Below are 14,697 nucleotides of genomic sequence, written 5' to 3' on the forward strand. Positions count from 1 at the left end.
TATAGCATTTACTTTTGAGGCCAAAATCAACCAATCACTAAGTTGCCTGTGATATCCTTGCTGCTACATATCTATATATCCCCGCCCCTCAAAATACAAATACAGCAGGTCTTCGTTTTACTCACAGTACAGCTGTCCCTACACTTACCCCATCTTTGCTGCCCTCAGCCTCTGACTCGCTACTGAAGTCCTCTGTGTTCAGATTCTCAAAATCGGACTCTCCGACAGCGATGGGGACACACACAGTCAGGTTGGGGTTGTGGATGAAGGACATGTGGTCTTCGTCAATCATATATTTGCCCACGCTGCTGCCTATGCCGCTGGTGGTGCCGTTGCCATTCTTCTGGTAGTCCAGATCGCGGTTGATATCCACACCCGTATGGTTGGCAATGCAGTTAAGCTTCCTGTCATATAGTTCATCCAGGGGCTTGGCCTCATCTGTGACCTTCTTTCTGAGGATGATGCCCACAAGCTGTCGCACTTTGACCTTGACCCACGCAATGCCAATCTTAATGCGGTTGACAGAGATCTGGAGGTTATTCATCTCTCCGTCATCATCAGTAGCTGCCAGGTTGTCTGCACTGAAGGAGCTCAGTAGCAAGGCAAGGAACAGATTCAGCACCTGAAAAGCCATCCAGTTAGAATACAGTCAGTGTACTTACTATTGAACACTGTACAATACAAGGAAAACCATTTTATTCACTGTATGCCACTTCAACCCCCCTCCCCTAACTTTCCCCATTGTCCATCTGTATATTTCAGTCAGATTCTCCCACTGATGTCAAGCCCTTACCACTAAGTTTCCGATGACCATAACCATCATAAAGACAATAAGACACATGGCCTGTCCTGCCACTTCCATACAGTCCCACATGGTCTCGATCCACTCTCCACATAGCACACGGAACACGATCAAGAAGGAATGGAAGAAGTCGTTCATGTGCCAGCGTGGAAGCTCACAGTCCTGAGCGATCTTACACACACAGTCCTTATAGTTCTTCCCAAACAGCTGCATGCCCACCACAGCAAAGATGAAGACGATGATGGCCAGCACAAGGGTTAGGTTCCCCAGAGCTCCTACAGAGTTCCCGATGATCTTGATCAGCATGTTCAGAGTTGGCCAGGACTTAGCCAGCTTAAATACTCTCAGCTGAGGGTGAGACATGAAGGCAAAGGCGAGACATACATCAAATTCTGCAATTTTACATAAACACACAACAACACTATACACATTTTGATCCCTGTGGGTAATATGAATGGGATTGTGTCAGGAAAGTTGCAAATGAATTGCTCTACATGTCAACAGCAAAACTGCTCATATTGTACACAAAGGCATGACCCACAGAACTTTAACACACAGCTTGTAGTGAGAAAATGTTTACCAATCGGAATGATCTCAGCACAGAGAGGCCTTCCACATTGGCCAATCCAAGTTCCATCAAGCTCAGGCTCACGATAAAACCATCAAAGATGTTCCATCCCTCCTGGAAGTAGTAGTATGGGTCCATAGCAACCAGTTTGGCGAACATTTCGGCAGTGAAGATTCCTGTAAACACCTGTAAAGACACACCGCTTTTACAAACTCATTTTACTGATACACAAAGCATTAATCTGACAAGGCATAATGATTATACAGCAAACGGTCATAACGCATAATCCATAGATCAGATCCACTGATCTATTGAACCTATCTAGGGTGAACATTTCTAACTGCCAAATAACAGAAAACACTTAACCATGGCAAGAAGCCAAACACAGTTTAGTCAGGCTGTAAAGTTGGAAAAGTCTGATAGATCTTTCTGTTCTGAAGGACATATGTGGTCACGAAGCCTCAACTGAGAACAGACATCGTAGTGGCTTTCACTCCAGGAGGCTTGAATTAAGCCAGGGAGCATGAGTCACACTGCCTGGTCTAACATGTACACAGCCTGGTCTAACGTACCTAACTATTAACATGTGCAATATAGACGAGTAAAGCTGTGGTCAGTAGGGTTAATGTTTGCATTAATGTAAACAGCAAGACATATATCGATGCTGTTGCTCAAAAATCTTCTGAATTTAGATCTCTCCTTTGAATGGACCAAGAGAATTGCTCCAAAATGACTTAATCAAATAATGTAATAAATAATAAATGAATGAAATCTTGACTTCCGTTGAAAGTTAAGAAGGACTGTGAGTGATGCTATGCAGCAGGACATATGCCCTGTATTGCTTTCTATAATAACATTTATCACCTCTGGCCAATTAGGTTCTGACACTGACAGCAAAGATTTATTATCTACAGTATATCAATCCTGGTAATGCTCTACAAATCACACCCTGCATGCATCTAAGGGACAAACAGCAGTGTGTTCAATTGTGTTTGCACACTTGTGAAGGTCAGAGTCAGAGATATTTTAAGAAAGTAGAAGCAGTCATGTTAAATATACAATATAACAATAAGCAGGTGGTGTCTTTAAGCCCCACGTAGCCTTATGTATGAAGATGGGAGCAGAAAACTGCACAGGTTTGAATATCTGGCACCATTTTAGAGCTGCTCATCGATCAGGCAACATGAAATATTAATGCAGCCTCCCACTAGACTGTGGATACCGCCTCGATCTACAGGACTGTATCTCAATCAGGCTGCAGAAAAAGAGAGAGAGAACATTGCTTCATGGCTTTAAACATCTGAGCAGTGTCCCTACAGACTCCAAAGAACGAAGCCATGGGGAAAGCAGACTCTTTAATCAAGACACAGGACAGTCCCAGATATCTTAATGACTAAACTCCTAAAACAAAAAAAAGGATAAAATATTTCTCTTTAAGAAAATCTGATGTTATGATTTTATGATCCTCACCAAGTTGCCTACTGTCAACACATGTTCGAAGTGTGGAGTCATTGGATAGTGCTCCATGGCCATGAAGAGAGTGTTGAGGACAATACATATAGTGATGGCCAGATCCACAAAGGGGTCCATCACAATCAGGTTCACGATCTCCTTAATCTTCAGCCACGTGGGGCAGCACTCCCAGATAAGGAAGATATTGGCAAACTTGTACCAACATGGTGGACACTTCCTCTGAGACTCCTCCAGTTCTATAAGCAGAGCAGATTCAGTGAGAGACTTGGTTATTTTAAGTAGTCTTGTGCTTTTTCAACTGTACATTTGTTTTTCTACATACACTATATGGACACATGTATTGGGACACCTACAGGAGCTTCTATGACATTCAATTAATTTAAAGCCATAGACGTTAATATGGAGTCGCTCCCCCTTTGCAGCTCTAACAGCAGGTTTGGAACTCTGCAGTTTTCATTTCTGCACTGTAATTTTATGTGTTCAAGGCAATTTTCAATAATACCACTTAAAGTAGATGGTGGACCATCTAGGAGGGAGGAAATCTCAACGGTGGCTCTGATTATAGTTCCACGCTGAAGTTCAGTGAGCTCCTCAGAAACCATCCATTCTAAATGCTTGATTTTGTCCCAATATTGTCCAAAGAGTGTAGCTATCAGTACAAAACGCAGACTAAAGAAAAAAGAAGGTAGGGTACCCTCTACTAATGTGTTGGTGATAACGCTCATGACACTGTTTGCCCGTTCTTTACGCCCAAAGGAAGCGTTCAGTTGGTCCATAGACACCATTAGAGAGCCTGAGAGTTTCTTCTTAATCTCAATGTCAGTTGTTGGCTGTAGGAAGGAAAAGGAGCAAGGTTATACATATAAAAAAAAAAACATGCAGTAAATAAACACAGCAACACGGGTGACTGGAAGTTCATACCGCATCACAAGAACATGGGAAAAAGGTTGATTAGGGAAAAGATTGCTTTTTAAAATTAGAAATGTCAGTTAAAATACATTTCATGGCAGCATCACGAACGCTTCAGGCCGAGGAGAGGAGAGGAGAGGAGGTGAGCTAAAGATATTGCAGTGTTTCTTTACAGAGACTCCGTGGCACACAGATGTCAGGGTCTAGAAAACCTTTGTAGTGAAAGCACATTAAATCCCCAGTTAATTGAATCGGTCCACCTTAAGCACATTCTGTCTCTCTTCCCTCTCTCTCTCTCTCTCTTTCTCACTCTTCTCTGAAGCCTCCATGTTGCTGCACCATCCAGGATGCCAGAGGGGCGGCAGTTAACGTGCATCAGCATGCACTCAGTCAGAGAGGAAAGAGTCAGAAGAGTCAGAGAGGAAAAATCATAGACACCAAAATCCATCAGTCCGCTTTCATGCTTCAGCTAATTACACAAGGGCTCTCTGTAAGGAGATCTGTAAGGACTGCAAACTACCATGCTAGCTACAATGAGGAAAGAGAATAGTTGACTGTTGTCCATTCAAAGGAAGGTCCAAAATAAATGACAGAAAAAAGAGAGAGAAAACAAAAGAAGACAAAAAAAAGAAAAGAAAATTAAGTTAATAAAAATAAAAATAATTAAAAAAAACTAAACGAAAAAGAAGCTATCTGCTTCGTCTCCGGCCCCACATAGACAAAGCCACAGTGAAATGTGAGAGGGAGGGAATAGGGTGTAACTATAATTCTATACAGCCTGTCCCTCCTCTTCCGTATCATAGTACACACGCAGACACCAGTCTTGTCGCCTACAGGACCACACAATTTGTCTATGTCAATTATTTGATCTGAACCCGAATGAACCAGGCCAGAGTAAATGATTGCATTACTGGAGAAACAGTAAGATCCTTCCCAATCATTATGGCTTAAGTGCTCTGTCACATGCAGACTGGGACCTTAATGTCCATCCTCCACAAATGGATCTTAAATTACATTAGATTTCTTATCATAAAAGCAATGAGGAACATATTATCAAAGGGGAAGTATAGGGCATTATGCGAGAATTTGTATTTATTGCTCCTGGGCTCCCCCTACAGTCAGTAAGTGTAATTTGAGCCACCCCTAAAGGACACACTGGACACATGAATTTCTGGACAAGCTGAGAGATCCAGAACCACCACTAAGAGTGAAAGATGTGGACAAGCATGTGGACTGAGGAGGCAGAGGAATGTCACAGAATTTTACACAAACATGACAGTGTTACACAGTTCTCACGGCCGTTTTCTGGTTACAGCGTGTAGGTAGTGGTGTGCAGAGCCCGGAGCGGCAATTATAGAGATGCTATTCTCCCTATTACATGTGAGTGGACCACTGCAATGATGCTGAAGATGTTATTTTAAGGTAAAAATGCTAAACAACGTGGCTTTAAAAACTACATTAAATACAATTTATAAAGATGAATATCTAAACAGATTAAAATGATGATAATAGGTTTCAGTATTTTATATTATATATAATATTCTGGGTTAACTGAAATTGATATTTTCAATATTATTTATGTACATATCTGCCAATGGCAACAACACATAACCATTGATTGAGAAATATATATTTGATTATATATTTTTTAAAACTAAATCCAGTTTATTAAGCTAATGAAATAGCATTTCAACATCAAAACCTAGTATGTCCATTTTTGGTTTTGTTGGACAGAAACTATTTATAATAGTTTATAATATATAATAAAATGCACACAAATTTCAGATGAGTAGTGCAAAGTCGCTTAAATACTGGTTAAAATATTGGTCAGCGCTGGTAATTTATTTTCTAAAGATGTTATGTGCTGATATTATTAATAAGCCAAAAACATTGTTAACTCTTACTCAAAATACATATGTAGAATAACCAAACATTTGATTATGAAGGACAAAAATGTAATGAAGACAATATTCACCCAGAGGGAGTGAAACATGCAGTGAGGACATGCAATATTTTCATGTAATGATAAATCTCAAATTGTAATGCTCATCTGTACATTTTATCTAATACTGTACACCTCTGTATGCACACAACCCCTAACAAAAGTAACAAACATGACCTATGAATAATGAATCTTCATCCTTTTCAACTTAAATTAAGCGAAGGGCGCCATACGCAGCTCTCAGCTCTTAGCAGAGCTTCAACCGAAAACAAACCAGCAAATTAAAGAGCAAAGAAAAAGTTCAAACATTACTAAAGTGACAAATGCAAGAGAAAACAGAAAAAAGGAAAGAAAGAGAGACCAAGAGAAAAAGAGAGAGAGGGACAGGAGAAAGCCAAGGCTCCAAGAGGAAAGACGTCCATGCCTAGACTGATCTACTCATAGCCTTCCTTACGCTGTCATCAGAAGCTGCCTTATCTATTATCACCTCAGGCAGAAGGCGTCCTCCAGGCCCAGGCCCGATCAGGGACACCACCCCGTTGCAGTCCACCGTGCTATTGCGCTTGCCATGGTAGCCGCTGTAGCTGCTGCGGCGGTACGGGCTGAAGAGCGAGCCGCGTCGCTCCTCACATTCTTCCACTGTGCTGTGCTCGTCGTCTGCAAACTCATTTTCGGAACCGGCGTCCCGACAGCGGCCCTTGAAACTGAAGATGCTGCTCTTGCTGTTGTGCCGCGACAAGAAGGGCGAGCCGGGGATGCTGAGGAGAGACTGGAGAAAAGCCGAAGAAACAGTTAAGCGTCTCTCCGATCATGTTCCTGCTCTACGCTGTTCAACTGAGGGTCTGTTCATTAGTCAAGTAGGCGTGTCAGTGTCAGTGAGAATCTCAGGATTCTAATGATACTTGAACATGACAGACATTCCCTTCACCTGGTTCATGATGGAGGTCCTGCGGCCTAAGCGGTTGTCAGGAAAACGGAACCTGCTCCTCTTGCTGCCATCATCCGATTCCGACTTGACGAATTTCTCACTGTCTCCCTTCTCCTTGTCCTGTTCTTTCTGCTTCCACTTCTTCTTACGGTTCCGTCGCTCTTTGGCACTCTTGGAGCTGAGTTTGGACATCTCTGAGGAGCTGCATGACAAGTTCCCCCCTCCATCATCTTCCACTGCGTCCTCTGATACAGTACCCGCTGATGTTGCCATGGCATTCGCCTGCCAAGGTCACAGAGAGAAAGGTTAAATCCACGAAGAACGACAGTAATGTATGATATGTATTATAAACTATCTAATCCACAATACACACGACATGAACAGCCAAACTGTGCGCTGACCTGGGCATCCTCCTGCTGTTTCTTAAGCTGTTCTAGCATAGCTTTAAACTCAGCCTCTTTCTGCTCAGCCTCCTCCATGGTGGCCTGATTCTGCTCCTCGTAAGCCATGGCTACCACAGCCAGGATCAGATTCACCAGGTAAAAAGAACCCACAAATATCACCAGCACAAAGAAGATCATGTAGGTTTTCCCTGCTGCCCGCAGAGTCTGTAGAGGAAAGTACAGGGATCGCACTGATCAGTTCCAGATATATTCAGGTAGTCATGCAGCACATTTACACTTCATCTTAACACAACAGCCATTGCTAAAGCAGTAAGTCCAACGAAGAAGAACGTCTACTGCTGGATGACTTGCACCCAGATTGCACCCCGTCATCAGAAACTGTCTTCTGGAGAATGCAAATAACCTTACATTATCCAGAGTCTCCACTGCTTTGTGGCCTACTTTCCCTATTGTACGCAGCATGCATGCATATACATCGGTCCTATTATACAGGGTCCCCTCAGGGATGATGGAGTGTGAGGGAGAGGGGGACAAAAATTTCAAGGAAATCCAGAATAGTGAGGACAAATGAGCAGGGACATTTATATGTATGCCTATGTGAAATTTATTTCATTGGACAGATCTAATAAAGCCATTCTACTGAAATACGTCTTCACAGACCTAAGCATGTCTTAAATCATGTGGATTACTGCACTAAATAAATATACTATTTTGGACAAAAGTATTGGGACACTGTTTATACTGAAATAAAAAAAAATGTTTTAAAATTAAAAAAAGTTCTGCTTTTGTTGGAATAACTGGAATGTCTTTTTACTAGATTTTGAAGCACCGATGGGAGAATTCCTGACAAGAGTGTTAGGTCTGGATGTTGGATAATCACCACTCCACCTTAACTACAACTCCCCAACTCAGCCCAAAAGTACTGGATGGAGCACCATCAATCATTCCAGAGAACACAGTTCTTCCACTGCTCCACAGCTCAGTGCTGGGGGGCTTATACCCCTCTAGCCCACGCCTGGCATTAGGCAGCATGGTGCCCGTAGGTTCATGTTTATCTGTTCCAGAGAGTCCTATTCTATTAGCAACACTTCTCTACAGTGACTAGACAAGCTGTGTGTGTGTATTTGCACATCTGTCTAACAGAGGATTAAAATGCAATTCATGATTTGTGGTTTATGCTGATTGATGATTTGGGTTTTTTGAGTTTTCTGATGATTCTATCCAATCAGGCCGTTCATACCGCTGTGGGGAAAAAGGCTGGGTGAAGGGAGCAGAGTGTACAGCTCAGGACCGCTCTCACTGAGGCATTTCTGCCATGCATTATAGATGAGCTTTAGTGTGGTCACAAGAATAGTCAACACCACTCACTGCATCACAGCGACCAGCTGAGGGACAATTCAAGAAATGGTGACAAACACACTCAAACCCTCCCAATAAAGAGAATGTCTATTAGAACAAAATGAATAATGAATCATTGAGTCACAGAGAGAGTTTGTGAGAAGCAAGTCAAGTCAAGGTGCATAAGAACAGAAACAATGATTTGATAATAACATCAAATCCTCCTAAATTCTAAATCAAAGTCTGTAGCGAATTAGTTCATCTAGCTGGTCCTTTGTAGCTTAGCAACCATAATTATGGTTTCTATAAGAAGTTTCTATAATTTAATAAATTTAATGTGCAGCCAAGATTAAGTTTGCCTAGTTTAAGCCTTCAAATCATCCACAGTAATGTAGCCTTGTCCAAATACAGCTTTTAAATGTCGTTCAATGCAATAGCTGTCAGTAGTCTGGAGACAGGAGACCTCTGAATAAATTAGTGCAGATAAATTAGTGCAGATAAAACGAGCAGATACGAGCAGATACAACAGCCCACTACTATATATATATATATATATATATATATATATATATATATAATATAGCTGTAGAAAAAATTAAGAGACCACTTAATTTAGTTCTTAAATGTGTACGTGTGGCAGTCGTTTTATTCCAGGCATTTCATCAAACAAAGCTGAGTTACCTGAATTTGCAGACTATGAATAGCATAAAGTCCCAACAGCAATGTGAAAGACTAGTGGAGAGCCTGCCAAGACATGAGAGCTGTGATTCACCCTAGTGATTTCTGAATGCTCTCAAAGTTCAAATATTAGTACTATTTTTTTAATCTGAATAATATCTTCTTTGCATTATAATTATTATAATAATGTATTTTTATTTTTTGAGCCGTTGTCGTTTCTGCAAATAAATGCTCTAAATATCATGTTGTCCATGGGTTATGAAATAAAAAAAATACAGCGCAAATGTTCCTTTCCCTAAATATATTGCCTATAAACTGTAAATACAGAGAAACTGATAATGTAGGGTGGTCTCTTCATTTTTTCAGTACTATATATATATATATATATATAGTTAGCAGGTGTGTAATCTGAAGCAATTCACAACCTTGTTTCACAACCAAATTTCACCACATGATTTATTTTTAGTTGTACTGTCTGGAATCTAAATTTTAGACAACCATGGCAAACAGTAGGCCATAGCCCAAAGGGATGCCCACTGCTAGACAATGCATGGGGCCTAAGACATTTTAAACACAAGTACAATCAGACTTCACTTCTGTTGCAAAGAGATTATACTAGGGCTGACGATTTCCGTAATCGATTCCTTGACCCATTAAGATTCTGATTAACGGATTAAGCAGGAAAAGAAAAGGAGCTAAAAGCTAAAAGCTGTAAATGACTAAAATGAAATATTTCTTATTAACATATAATTGCACTACGAGCCCTGATATTGATTATTTTAATACTTCTACATGCTTTTGCTTAAACATTATATGCTATCATAAATGGCATTAAATGCATTATAAATGCTTTCACCACACATTATAAATACAGTATTCATCGGAGGTGTTACCCTAACATCTTAAACACTGCCGTCCAATTAACATTTTAAAACAGCAATTATGAAACACAGATATTTTTATGCAAAAGCAGACACGTCTGATGGAGCTTTCGGCAGATGGAAAAAACATGACCCTTACCAGCTGGTACAAGTTCTCCCAGAAGTCTTGCGTCATGAGGCGGAAAAGAGCCAGGAAGGCCCAGCCAAAGCTGTCGAAGCTGGTGTAGCCATAGTTTGGATTCCTTCCAGCCTTCATACATGTGTAGCCCTCAGGACAACGGCTGAAATAAAGCGCATAATGAGACAGCACTACTCTCTCTAGCACACTCTCTAGGCTTATTTAAATAAGATAAAGCACCACTTCCAGCACATTTAGGGATGATTTGATTAAATGCACATTTGACATGAATGCTCTGCTGTGAAAGAGAGAGAGAAACGGAGAGAGAGAAGCAAGGCAGACTAACTCACCCAGAGTCTGAGCTGTTTCCACATAAAAGAGCATCCAGACTGCCAGGGATGAAGTAGAAGTTGGCTGATGACAAAGAGAGAAAGAGCTAAAGTTAATTATATGAGCAATGGAGTTTAGTCCATTTTCAGCCACTTAAAAAACTACCTCATTACAGATACATGCGTAAGTGAACTGGTCTGTACTTCTGAAAATTACTAGGAAATTTGATTTCAGACATATTTTCTGCCTTCCAATAAATATATCAAACAGCAACATTAATTAATCATTCTCGTTAAGATCAACAACATCCATTTTCCTAAAATGTGTCATTTTTGATGTAGTTTGTTCTGGGAACAATGTTGCTTTGTGTAAAGGTAAAAGGTAAAGGTGCACATATTTGTCACTGTACAGTGTACACTGTACAGCGAAATGTGTCCTCCGCATTTAACCCATCTGTGCCCCCATTTAACCCATCTGTGGTAGTGAACACACACACACCCAGAGCGGTGGGCAGCCAACTCCAGTGCCCAGGGAGCAGAGAGGGTAAAGGGCCTTGCTCAAGGGCCCAACAGTGGCGGGCTCAGCAAGCTGCCACTGTTGGGCCCTTGAGCAAGGCCCTTTACCCTCTCTGCTCCCCGGGCGCTGGAGTTGGCTGCCCACCGCTCTGGGTGTGTGTGTACTCACTGCCCCTAGTTTACTAGTGTGTACTGCAGAGCATCAGTGTGCTACTGTGTAATTCTTCGGAAGGGCAGTTGTGTAAGCGTATGCGCTGTGTGAGTGTGTGTGTGTTTCCGCTGCAGGAATGTTTAGGATGCTGCTCACTCTCATTCATGATGTATTCGTTCCAGTCAAAGCCGCGGCTGCTATTGGTTTGGTAGGATTCTGTGATGTTGATGGGCCAGAAAACACACTTGTGCCGCAGGTTCCCCATGAAGAGCTGCAGGCCGATGAGGGCAAACACGCTGAGGCAGAATACAGTGAGGATCATCACATCTGACAGCTTCTTCACTGACTGGATCAAGGCTCCAACGATGGTCTTCAGACCTGCGAGGTGGTGAAAAACATACGTACACACACAGGCACGCCCGCACACACACACACGCACACAAAGAGGAACACAGGTCGTTGTATGTGTGTTTACCTGCAAGGTGTAGATGAAAGGGGTCTCAAGGCATGATAAGGAGATGAGAGGCATCTTCAGAGGCATTTGTAAAGACTGAATGATGCAGCCAATTTCATTCAACAGCTGATCTGAATCCTGACTACACTGCAAAAAAACCCTGAAAATGTGCTGACAGAAAATGACAAATACATTTAAGGTTAATAAGCTATTCCTTCAACCCTTGACTCACAGCATTTAGACTCCAGAGTCGCAACAGGTTAAAAACAAAACCACTGCTGAAGCATTCTGCGTTAGGGCTAGTCTTTAATCACATACTCGAACCCGACAGAAAGAAAAAATACAACCTCTTCTTGAAAAGCAATACGAAGCCTGAAAATGAGGCTGAATCTCAAATGATCCCCTGCTTTATATGTAGTGCAATTAATCAGGACAGAACTATAAATAAACAGCATTTACAAAGCAGTCCAAAATGCTTATTTCAGATAATTATTCCAGAAAACAATAGCGATACATTTAGAGTGCATGCTATTATGCTCTAGCGATGTAACGATGCGCAAAAGGCATGGTTCGGTTCACACCGCGAGGACGGAGTACAAAAACAACATAAGACTAACCGAGTTAATACAGTCTGTAGTGTGTTAATTAACCCTCTGAAGTCTGCAGGGATTTTCTTGATTTTTTTAATAGGTCATATTAAAATGCTAAAATGTTCAGAACAATCTCAGCTCTCTATAATACGACGCCACGTTTCCTATAAATACATGCAGTGGTAGCTCAGCAGTTAGAGCTCTGGGCTATTGGTAACAGGGTTGTGGGTTCAATACCTGGGCTCAGCAAGTGCCAATGTTGGGCCCTTAAGCAAGGCCCTTCACCCTGTCTGTTCCCTGGGCGCTGGAGTTGGCTGCACACCGCTCTGAGTGTGTGTGTGTGTGTGTGTGTGTGTACTCACTGCCCCTAGTTCACTAGTGTGTGTGTTCACTACCACAGATGGGTTAAATGCGGAGGAAACATTTGTACACAGTACAGTGACAAATACCTGCACCTTTGCCTTTACTCATATGGACAAACTGTGTTGTTTTGGGCGTAACGTGTGATAAACCGTCAGTGTGACTCTTGCCGTTCCCTTTAAGAGCCAGGTGCAGGGGGGTACGTGCGTCGGGCTGCACACGCCTGTGTTGACAATTCACTACCAAGATAGCATCGAACGTCTGACTGCTGACATCTGCCTGGGTTGTTTTCAGTCAGTGGAGCTCCTGTGTTTTCCGAACCCACAACCCTGTCATCAATAGCCTCTCTAACCGCTGAGCCACGACTGCCCCAATAAGCATAGTATATCAGCGTACATATGCTGCATATGCTATTTAAACGACGCAGATGGAAGGCGTGAGAATAGACTGCTGGCAGGGTGTAAGATAGCAATAAGCATCGCAGGGTGTAAGATAGAGCCCATAGAGTATATAACTTAGTTGTCACCTTAGTAACAACACAGAAGAAACAGTAGTTAACCTATTACTGCTACCGATTACGGATAAATTACTATGAAAGGCAGAATGCTGTACACAAGACTGATCTATAAAAAAAACACTATTTTTTACAGTGTAGTTGGTGGTAGACGCTACACACACCATTCAAATTTGTTCAGAAGGGTGTTGGTCACTGATAGCCTAGAGAGTTACCTGAGGTTTGCTAAAATTGCTATAATCATGCCCAGACCTCCTTTTATACACTGAGAAATACCACAGACACACACAACAATCAAATCAACAGTAACCAAATCCTCTAATCAATATAGTCACACAACATTACACAAACTCTCTGGGAGCCATCTCTTTGAATGCTCTTTCACTGTGGGCATACAGTATAGTACCCCCTGTGGTCTTTGTATGAAACAGAGGTTGGAAAGCCACTGATATTTTCACAGCAAATATAGGAATCAGTCTCCGGTTACACAAACACACCTGGGCTATGCTCAGGTCCCAGTGTGGTGAGAGGAGAGGTTTTAGGATTAACCTTAAGAGTGATAACCTTAGCAACAAAGAGAGGACTCCCTGTTACACTGAGAAGATCCTGACATCCATTAATCTACAAATACTGCAGCACAACAAGAGGGGCATGAAAGAAGGAGAGAGGAACAGGCACGGGAGAGGGGGGTGGGGATCACATGCAGGTCATTTAAACTCTAAGGCTGAATGGATGCAGTCCAATGCTGAAGACTTGCACAGCTTCATTGGACTTGCTGTATCATGTCATTAGAACTGTACTGGCCCATACCCAGCAAGCCCGTTTTCCTTCAATCAACCCAAAAAGAACACTGTAGACACTGTAGATCTGAATGCAAGCCAAGTTTATTTTGGTTAGACCTCCATAGCCCCCTAACTGTTCCTAAAAGTCTCTTACAGAAGGGGTTTGCCTTTTTAGATGTCTTTTGGATTTGTTCTAGATGTACTATAACAATTTATCTCATTTATGTCTGATATTGACATAAAAACAATAAACATTAATTGGATTTAAATCTCTATGTAGACTAACTGATTTGTCAACATTAATATATATACACATTAATAAATATAAAACAGAGAAAAATTAATAATTTTATTCACAAAGGACTTCGTGATCCTATCATGATTTGATTTATTCTCTTCTTTTATTCCTCTAGTTTGTGGTGTTGTGGTGCTGGGGGTCTCAACTTGAACTGGAAATCATTACGCATGTTCTTCCAAATCTCTGAGGAAAGCACTGTATCAGGGAGGTTCACTGAAGCGTTTTTAACTGGATGATAGGTGGGAGTGCTGGTGCATGGTAATGTAGCCAAAAATCAGAAGACATTCAGAAGAAAGACAAAGCTCTGAATGGAAGACTTCAGGAAAACAACAAATGCTGTGATATATTTTGTGGGGTTTTTATAATACAAAGTGTTACTTTGTACTAAAAGAAAAAGGTCAGTTCTGTTTTCAGGTTAAACTAAAGTTCAGTTTCTATTACGAATCCTTAAAATGATCTGCATCACAAAGCCATCTGCTCTCTGAGGACAAAAAAAACAGCATACTGGTTTATTATTGTACTATTATCTTTAGGACTTATGACTAATATGCTTGTAATATGAAGCATAAAAGTAGTAGAAAAGTAATCAAACTGATTAGCACTATTTTGCTGAAATTATCTGAAAGAACGTTGGCAAACCATCCAGAGTTTTCAGTAGTTTG

The 14,697-nt window shown here is 41.4% G+C and overlaps 1 protein-coding gene across 10 annotated transcripts in view; it reads right to left on the reverse strand.

Annotated features, from left to right (window-relative positions):
- scn8aa (sodium channel, voltage gated, type VIII, alpha subunit a) overlaps window positions 1-14,697 on the reverse strand; it is a 55,727-nt gene that overhangs the window by 15,151 nt on the left and 25,879 nt on the right. For 6 of the 10 annotated variants that reach the window (XM_072696271.1, XM_072696262.1, XM_072696267.1 and 3 more), the window contains exons 7-17: window positions 11,194-11,415; window positions 10,392-10,455; window positions 10,063-10,204; window positions 7,024-7,230; window positions 6,623-6,904; window positions 6,149-6,463; window positions 3,538-3,673; window positions 2,841-3,079; window positions 1,383-1,556; window positions 794-1,150; window positions 149-622 (exon numbers count right to left, since the gene is read on the reverse strand). In XM_072696271.1, coding sequence (XP_072552372.1) covers window positions 149-622; window positions 794-1,150; window positions 1,383-1,556; window positions 2,841-3,079; window positions 3,538-3,673; window positions 6,149-6,463; window positions 6,623-6,904; window positions 7,024-7,230; window positions 10,063-10,204; window positions 10,392-10,455; window positions 11,194-11,415 — 2,612 coding nt within the window. The remainder of the gene's footprint in view (window positions 1-148; window positions 623-793; window positions 1,151-1,382; window positions 1,557-2,840; window positions 3,080-3,537; window positions 3,674-6,148; window positions 6,464-6,622; window positions 6,905-7,023; window positions 7,231-10,062; window positions 10,205-10,391; window positions 10,456-11,193; window positions 11,416-14,697) is intronic. The other 4 variants (XM_072696272.1, XM_072696268.1, XM_072696269.1 and 1 more) reach the window with 1 other exon arrangement.

This window comes from Salminus brasiliensis, chromosome 14 (assembly GCF_030463535.1).
Source record: "Salminus brasiliensis chromosome 14, fSalBra1.hap2, whole genome shotgun sequence".
Taxonomy (NCBI): Eukaryota; Metazoa; Chordata; class Actinopteri; order Characiformes; family Bryconidae; genus Salminus; species Salminus brasiliensis.